At 42.8% G+C, this 9,492-nt stretch overlaps 1 protein-coding gene across 1 annotated transcript in view; it reads left to right on the top strand.

Moving 5' to 3' along the window:
- The first annotated feature begins 1,298 nt into the window (after positions 1-1,298).
- SPTLC2 (serine palmitoyltransferase long chain base subunit 2) overlaps positions 1,299-9,492 on the top strand; it is a 109,217-nt gene continuing 101,023 nt past the window's right edge. Inside the window, exon 1 of the mRNA XM_081291284.1 lies at positions 1,299-1,629. Within this exon, the coding sequence (XP_081147410.1) occupies positions 1,492-1,629 (138 nt within the window). The 5' untranslated portion in view covers positions 1,299-1,491. The remainder of the gene's footprint in view (positions 1,630-9,492) is intronic.

Raw genomic sequence — 9,492 nt, 5'->3', positions numbered from 1 at the left:
CATTCAAATAGGTGTCTTCCCCACCTGCTCTTACTGTTCAGTTCCCCACGCAAAACTGATTCCTTATCAACCTGTTTCTAAAGCTCCAGGAGAGTAGGGGGAAAATGCAGGGACTCTATGAGGTGCAGTCAACAATTAATAATAACCAGCACTTAATGAATGCTTCCTAATTGCTAGGTCCTATGCAAAACACCTTACATGTATTAACTCATTAGATCCTGATGACAACTATTATTATCCCCACTGAACAGAGGAAGACAAATAGAGGTCAGTCAGCTAGTAATGGCACAGCCAGGATTGAAACCCAGACTGACTCGAGTCTATACTCTTTAACTTGACACTAAATTCTTTATGGGTAACTGAAAGTCTCTTGCTTTAATGTAGACCAAACTTCTTTTTTTTTTTTTTAACCACTCTACAAAGACAGAACTAAAAGAGCTAGAAAATAATATTTACCATGCTCCTAGACTGGGTAAGATATTTTGATGCGTAACACTTTACTAATATAATTCTAGCAATGAGTCTGTGAAGCAGAAAGTATTAACTCCGTTTCAAGAAATTTGAGTCCCGAAGTGGTTAAATATTCAAATTTTAGTGTCTAGTTGACAGAGTTGAAAGGTTTCCTGATTTTCTTTCTTTATTTTTTGAATCCCCACGGCCTCATGCAAGCCAGGCAGACATTACCACTGAGCCATATCCACAGCCCAGGTTTCCTGATTTTCAAGAAAAGTCTTTAAAAGGAAGTGGGGAAAACCCTGACAGGGACAATCGTGAAGGGCACAAGAAGAGACATCTGAATTATTACTTAAGAATTGTGTTAACGTGTGTTGCATATTGAAGAATGGTGAGAGACTGTCAAAAAGGCTATTCTATTAATACCCACAGGGGGATTTGCTAATGAAATAATGAGCTGCCTGTCTTGGGCTGGGATTCTACTTCCCAGGAGGCAATGGAAGAGAGGGCACCACCTGTCTGGGAGAACCAGGGAACCCGCTCTAGAGACAGGTTCAGCCCCTCTTTCTTTCCTCACACTCTCATTGGTTACTTTTTCCTGGACTCCGCCTCCTCCTTAGTCTGGACCATTAAGCTGCCAAGCCCTACACGACCTGGCTTGGGTCTCCAATCAGGTGCCAGGTCCACGAGTCCCTTCTAGAGAAGCCCCCTCGATGCGGGAGAGCCGCGCTGCTCTTACCCGTGATTGGCTGGGAAGCAGCACAGGTCCGCCTCCTCCTCCTCCGGATTGGCCAGCCTCCGTCAGGCCCTCGTCCCTGCGCGGCTCGGCCCCGCCCCGGGTCCCCCTTCATCACCGGGCCTTGGGCGAGTCGCGTCCTCCGGAGAGCGGGCCCCACCTCCGTGTGACGGCCGCACCGGGAATTGGCGGCGGCGCTGCAGCCATTTCCGGTTTCGGGGAGGTGGGTGCGGTGCGGAGCGGGAGTCGGAGCTGCAGCCGCTGCTTACAGAGCCTTCCCTGCGCTTGGTGCTGCCGGGACGATGCGGCCGGAACCCGGAGGCTGCTGCTGCCGCCGCCCAGCGCGCGCGAACGGCTGCGTGGCGAACGGGGAAGTGCGGAACGGGTACGTGAGGAGCAGCGCCGCCGCCGCCGCCGCTGCCGCAGCCGCTGCCGGTCAGGTACGATGGGACCGGGCGACCAGGTCGGGTCGGGGGCGGTGGGCCGGGACCCCGCGAGCTGACGTCGGGGCTCGGCTGGGGCGGCCGTCGGGCGGGCCCAGGGGGCGGCCGGGCAGGGCGAGGTCGCGGTGACCGACTGCCGGGCTGGGCGCGGCTCAGGTGTGCTGGCGGCCGTGTCCGCGCACTGACCGGGCCTCCCCAAGCCCCGAGGCTCAAGGGCGGCGCGGGGCTCCCCATCCCTGCGCGCCTGAAGGTCTTCCCCTCCCCCCGAGGCTTGAGCTCCGCTGGAGCCCGCGGTTCCTCCCTCTGCCTGATCCCGCCAGAAGTGCGGGCGGCTCCCCAGGGGAGGCTGTCAGTGACCCTTCGGACCCAAGCAGGATCTGCGCAAGGGCTCCTGGTTTTTTCACCGGAGGTTTCCTCCTCAAACCCACGAGGTAGTTGCGTCCTTTTAATAAGTATCCTGCAACCGCCCAAGGAAAACCACCCTTGGGGTCCTTAGGAGGCAAAGAAAGTTAGGAGATGGTGCCAGGTGGAAACACACCCAGTGTCTTCCTACCATATTCTAGACTTCTTCCACTAGCAGGACAGTGGACCATGGACCTGGCAGTGAACCTGCTCCGATGCCTAGAAAGCATTATCTTTTTACCCTGCCTGTGGAGGTGAGACCCCCCTCCCACTCTCCAGGTTGAATTAGGTGATCCTTTTGACCTAGCAGAAGTGCCATCACACAGGGGATTGTTGGCTAACTTGTGATGAGTCTCTATACTAATTAATCAAGGTTGAATCATCAACCAGGTTCAGGCAGTTCTAAAATATTTTGAAAAGTTCTGAATTCACATTACTTATTATCAACCTTCCAATTCTCAGGGCTGCCTCTTCTGCTGAAAAGTGTTCTTAAAAATGAACTGGTTAAAAAGATGCAAGATTAATGTGACTGGAAGAGAGTGTTGTGATAATTTAATTGATTTTAGTATTTATAAGTCTTGTTCAGATGTTAAAGAAAACTTTTTTTTTTTTAAAGTACCCTGTTTTCTTTAGCAGTAGTGTGACTGTTGGAGTTTTTGATGGGATATCTTAATTTGGCCTTAACATAAATATTTGGTAATCCCCACCCCCCAACAGTAGTAGCTGTGATGGATAGGCCTGTTACTGTTTGGTATGAAACAAACAAACAAAAAAGCATTTCTCCAGGTCATTTGAGATACTGAGACTATGTGGGAGAGGGTGGAAAATAGATGAAAAAGACTTGATTCCCATGAATTTGTAAGATAGAGAGGTACACGGATTCAAAAGGTGAGTTTTCACTTTTTAAGAAATAATTTTGTGAAAGAGGGTGTGATAAAAAACAAGTGGTGGAAGAATTTGTTGTTTTCCTAGCAATATAAGTGACAAATAAGACAAAATTGGTGTGGTATAGAATGTAATAGGGAAATTTAACAGTTTGAATTAGAAAACACAGTTGAATGAGTGAGGAGGGGAAAAGAAGTCAAGAGAAAACTGTTCACATGTTAGAGGTGCTGTATATTTGAGTGTTCTTTTCAGCCATCAGGAGTTATATTCTGATTAAATAGTCAATGCAATTTCTCCCTTTCCATAATATCTTTTTTTTTTTTTTAAAGAGAGAGTGAGAGAAGGGGGGGGGACAGAGAGAGATAATTTTTAAATATTTATTTATTTTTTCTTAGTTCTCGGCGGACACAATATCTTTGTTTGTATGTGGTGCTGAGGATCGAACCCTGTCCGCACGCATGCCAGGCGAGCGCGCTACCGCTTGAGCCACATCCCCAGCCCCATAATATCTTAATTTAGCATTTGTAGGCATGATATTTCTTCAGAGGTTCCCAACTAATAAGGTGAAGGAGTGTCAAGTTACTAATGAAAAATCTGTGACTGTAACATCTGGTGGAATTTTGGGAACATACTTTAGTGAACAATTTCCCTCAAGGCACATGGATGGTATTTGGAAGAATGGTCTAATGGAATGCTCTAAGAGCTGCAATGTCCACTCTAGAAAATTGTTTTCCAGAGTCTTAAAAACAGACTTCAGACCTGTAGATCTGTACATTCATATAGAGGCATATTGTTTGAGTTTTTCTTCATTCTTTCTCTTATGCAGAAGACAGATCAACTTAATGAGAGCAAGAGTATATTAAAAATATTTTAAAGTTGCTTTTGTTCAATTACAGAGACTGAAACTACTACCTATATTTCCTTATGTTCTGGGGGAAATCTTGCCAACCATGTCTCACAATATATGAAGATGTTTGGCATAGCCGGGTGCAGTGGTGCACGCCTGTTAATCTCAGCGGTTTGGGAAGCTGAGGTAGGAGGATTGCAAATTCAAAGCCAGCCTCAGCAAAAGTGAGGAGCTAAGCAACTCAGTGAGACCTTGTCTCTAAATAAAATACAAAATAGGGCTGGAGATGTGGCTCAGTGGTGGAGTGCCCCTGAGTTCAATCCTTGAACTCAAAAAAAAAAGATGTTAGGCATATAGGTGTGTGTCGATCTTTTATTAAATATGTAGTGTAATGTGGTAGAGATAAATACATTTCCTCACATAACCTAATATTTGTCTTTTAATAAGCAGGAGAGAGGTAACAAACTTAAGATTTCCACATACCCTAGAGTATGCTTCTGAGATGCATGCATATGCTAAAATGTCAACTCTTAGATTCAGGTTGAGTTTACTTAAATAGATGGTGTTAAAGGAAGGAATTTGAAAACAATCAGACATTACTGTTTAGAGATGTCAGTAGTTTTCAGAAGAGCTAAACAGCAGTGATTTTTCCATTCAGATGATTGGGAGGAGGATCAGATTTTGAGGTAAAGGGTGACAATTAGCCTTTGGGAAACTTTGACAGAATTCGAATTAGAAAGAACCTTTGGGGGCTGGGGATGTGGCGGTAGCGGGCTCACCTGGCATGTGTGTGGCCCGGGTTCGATCCTCAGCACCACATACAAACAAAAATGTTGTGTCCGCCGAAAACTAAAATAAATAAATATTAAAAAAAAAAAGTGATGCCTTGAGGGGTTGGGGTTGTGGCTCAGCAGCAGAGCACTCGCCTAAGCGTGTGAGGCCCTGGGTTCGATCCTCAGCACCACATAAAAGTATTTAAAATAAAGGTATTGTGTCCAACTTCAACTAAAAAATTAAAAAAAAAAAAAAAAAAAGAACCTTTGGGCAGGGCACAGTGCCACTCAAGAAGTGGAGCGGGGAGGATCCGGGAGGATTGGAGGATTGAAAGTTCAAAGCCAGCCTTAGCAGTTTAGTGAGGCATTAAGCAACTCAGTGAGACCCTGTCTCTAAATAAAATACAAAAAAAGAAAGGGTTGGGAATGTGGCTCAGTGGTTAAGTTTAGCTCTTGAGTTCAAACCCAGTACCAAAAAAAAAAAAAAAAAAAAAAAGAAAGAAAAAAAAAAGGAAAGAAAGAAACTTGGGATTTTATGTAATTCAATCCTTTTATCTTTTTGTAGGACTTTACTAAAATGAATCTTGATAAAGAATTCTGTCTTTTTAAAAAATATTTATTTTTTAGTTTTAGATAGACACAGTATCTTCATTTTATTTTTATGTGGTGCTAAGGATCGAACCCAGGTCCTCACGCATGCCAGGCGAGCACGCTAATACTTGAGCCACATCCCAAGCCGAGAATTCTGTCTTATTTTTATCCCCCTCCCCGTCCCCCCCCTTTTTTTTTTTTGGATACCAGGGACTGAACTCAGGGGCACTCAACCACTGAGCCACATCCCCAGCCCAATTTTGTATTTTATCAGAGACAGGGTCTCACTGAGTTGTGTAGTGCCTCGCTTTGAACTCACCATCCTCCTGCCTCAGCCTCCAGAGCTGCCGGCTCGGATTACAGGCCACTGTGCTTGGCTCTGTCTTATTTTTAAAGACTTCAGAGGATTTGAGGAAATTTTCTCAACAGTGAGTTACATTTTTCCAGTGATCATAATTACCAAGAGTTTCTGTAAATTTAACATTTCATTAAATAAATGACATGGTTTGGTTGTACCTGAAGTAAAAAATTTTCCTGATTGTTTGTTTTTAAAACTCCATGTTAGCAGCACTCCCAATGCTGGGAGTGGTGGTGCATGTCTGTAATTCCAGTGACTCCGGAAGCTGAAGCAGGATTGCAAGTTTATGGCCACCTTGAGCAATTTAGCAAGACTTGGACTCAAAAAAATAAAATAAAATGAACTAATGATATCTGTCAGTGGTAGAGCATCCCAGAGTTCAATCCTAGCACTGCAAAAAAAAAAAAAAGAAAAAAAAAAAAGAAAGAAAAAAAAGAAAAATTTTATTAGAAGAAAAAAAAATAACGACTTTTCAAGTTGTGTACTATGGAGCATACCTGTAAGTCCAGCTACTTGGGAAACTGAGGCTGGAGCTTCAGCCCAGCCCAGGCTGGGCACCACAGCTAGAGAGACCCCATCTCAAACAAACAAAAAGGACTTTTCATTTTACCTTTCTTAATCAGTTAATTAGTATGAAAGGAAAAGATATTATCTGCCTTTGAGACAGTTTTGAACTTTCTTCTTTTGGGAATTATTTTAATGATATCTTAGAAGTATAAGAGTCGCTAGAATAAGTAGGATTCTATCTCCAGGAGGCACTGGAGCACAAGTTTTCTTTTCTTTTTTTTAGTACTTGGGGGTTGAACCCAGGGGCACTTAACCACTGAGCTACATCCCCAGCCCCAGGGTCTCACTGAGTTGTTTAGGGCCTCGATAAGTTGCTGAGGCTGGCTTTAAACTTGTAATCCTTCTGCCTCAGCCTCCAGAGCCACTGGGATTACGGGGATATGCCACTGCACCCCACACATTATTTTAAATAGCAAGACGGGCAAAGTAGAAAGAACAAAGTGTTGGTCTTGCTTCTTAGAGGAAGTCAAATAAATAACTAATGAAGGGTGGTTTACTAAATAGCTACTAGCTTTTGTTTCCATTGAAGGGAAACTGTAACTGGGGAATTAATGTGATAGTAGTTGAGGAAAGAAGTTGAGTCTGAGGCAGAAACAGGAGGAATAGCTGGAATGGCCATTCTACCTGCTCAGGTTTGGCAGGGCCTGATAAGAAGCCCTGAAGGCCTCCAGGTTTTTCAGAAACAATGTAACTACTTAGACCTAGGAATAATAATTTTTGTTTTAAATACTTTTTTGCTTCAAGTGAAAGAATATTTGATTTTCACTAGTTAGTTCTGAAAGATTCTAGTAATTTGTGGTATTCAAAATTCTCTCTAATAAGAATTCTTGGGGAAAATAGGTAACTGTTTTTAAGGTAGCATTTTAAAACTTGGATGTTCAGCAAGGGCAGACTTGCCCACTCTGGGGGAGGGCCCAGGTACCCTATAAGCACATAGTACACTCATCGAGAGGGCTAATTGGTTAGTTCAGTTAGGTTCAGTTTTTCAAAGAAAGCAGCAGTGTTTATTGGTAGAATAGGCAATTGAGAGGGATGGGTAGAGGCAGTGTCTGCATGCTGAGTGGGTGTGTCTCACTTGAGTAAATGGTTTGTGACCTCAAAAGTCATTGGCCTTCTGAATAGTTTCTAAGAAACCTTCTATAATATAATTTGAAGTTTGTGATGATTAGAAAACTCCTTTTCTCTTGACCCACTTAATCTCAGAAAATTTATATTTGCTATCTTTAAGACTACTTTGATGACCCATTATGAAGTTTGAGTCAGCTGTTTTTCCTTTTGTTTTAAAATTATTTTTATTTCTGATTATAGACATAATAAGTATTTCCCTGGACCTTAACACACTGGGGTAATCCTTGTTTTGGGGATTCATTATTTTAAGATTTATTTATTTATTTTTTGGGGAGTACTGGAGATTGAACTCAGGGGCACTGAGCCACACCCCCAGCCCTAATTTGTATTTTATTTAAAGACAAGGTCTCACTGAGTTGCTTAGGGCCCTGCTTTTGCTGAGGCTGGTTTTGAATTTGGGATTACAGACGTGTCCTCCTGTGCCCAGCTTAAAATTTACTTTTTAACTGATACATAAAAACATAAAAATTCTGTACTTAATGGGGTACCATATAATGTTTAAATCAGGTTAAGTATATCTATCTCCTCAAACATCATTTCTTTTCTTTTTTGGTGCTTAACCACTGAGCCACATCCTCAGCCCTTTTTCATATTTTATTTGTACACAGAGTCTTGCTTAGGGCCTTGCTAAATTGCTGAGGCGGCTTTGAGCTCACAATCGTCCTACCTCAGCTTCTCTAGCTACCGGGATTATAGGCATGCATCACTGCACCTAGCCATCATTCCTTTATGGTAAAAACTCAAAATCATTTCTTTTAACTTTTTGAAACACACAGTGCATTGTTTTCTTTAGGTACCCTATAGCACACCAGAACCTCTCTGCCTAACTTAGAACCTGTTTATCAACCTCTGCTCCTTCTCTTTCCCACTTTTCCCTGGGCCTCTTGTAACCTCCATTCTACTTTCCATTTCTTTGAGGTTAGAGTTTTTAGATTTTACTCAAGGGCACTTAACCCCTGAGTTGCTTGGGGCCTGGCCATTGCTGAGGCTGACTGTGAACTCGTGATATTCCTGCCTCAGCCTCCTGAGGCGCTGGGATTACAGTCATGTGCCACCATGCCCAGTTTATTCAGCTATTTTTTTTTTTTTTTTTAGCTTTTGGCGAACACAACATCTTTGTTTGTATGTGGTGCTGAGGATCGAACCCCGGCCGTACGCATGCCAGGCGAGCGCGCTACTGCTTGAGCCACATCCCCAGCCTCTTATTCAGCTATTAACAGTGGAAAATGTTTGCAACCTGGTTAAGGAAACATATATGTTATAGGCCATTCCTAGAATATGACAATATCTATTACATAAAATACTACTTACAGTTATAATGGGAGGAATATGCATTTTACTTATATGAAGAAAAAAACTTAGACCTTTTGCTGGTCTCTTTTTCCCTATAACAGGGTGGGAAAATCTTGGACTTGCTTCTTCCCTCCTGCAGCAGTTCCCCTATCACCCTTCAGGGCATGTCAGGAAATACACAGAACTTCAAAGATACTAGAATCACATTCAAACTTTCTTTGAAAGTAGCCATAATAATGGTACATATATACAATGGAATATTACTCAGCCATAAAGAAGAATGAAATTTTGGCATTTGTGAGTAAGTAGGTGACCTTTAAGCCAATCCCCCAAAAAACAAAGGCCGAATGTTCTCTCTGATATGTGGATGCTGACTCACAGTGGGCAGCAAGGGGAGGTTCACTGGATTAGACAGGGCAGAGTTGGGGGAAGGGAGCGGGGATGGGAATGGGAAAACAAATCCGACATAAGTTTCCTGTGTTCATATATGATACATGACCAGTGTGACCCCATCCTGTACAATCACAAGAATGGGAAGTTATACTCCATGTATGTGTGATATGTCAAAATCCATTTTACTGTTCTGTATAACTAAACAAGTAAAAAATTTTAAAAAGAAAATAGCCATAATAAACACTCAATCCTTTTTTTTTTTTTTTTTTTAAAGAGAGAGTGAGAGAGGGGGGAGAGAGAGAGTGAGAGAGAGAATTTTTTCTAACATTTATTTTTTAGTTCTCGGCGGACACAACATCTTTGTTGGTATGTGGTGCTGAGGATCGAACCCGGGCCGCACGCATGCCAGGCGAGCGCGCTACCGCTTGAGCCACATCCCCAGCCCAACACTCAATCCTTTTTAAAAAAAATTCCAAATTAGGTTTAATTCTTGAGGTGTATTATTCAACAATAGCCAATGAACCTGAGTCCAATTTCAGACTATTTTTCTCTTTTCTCAAAAATCTGCATATACATATTCACTCAAATTTAGAATGAGTCTTATTTCCACATATGGTGTTGCA

The sequence above is a fragment of the Spermophilus citellus genome (genome assembly GCF_964194105.1).
Source record: "Spermophilus citellus genome assembly, chromosome: 4".
Lineage (NCBI taxonomy): Eukaryota > Metazoa > Chordata > Mammalia > Rodentia > Sciuridae > Spermophilus > Spermophilus citellus.
Note: the sequence above shows the minus strand (reverse complement) of the source record. Positions and strands in the feature narration are given on the sequence as shown.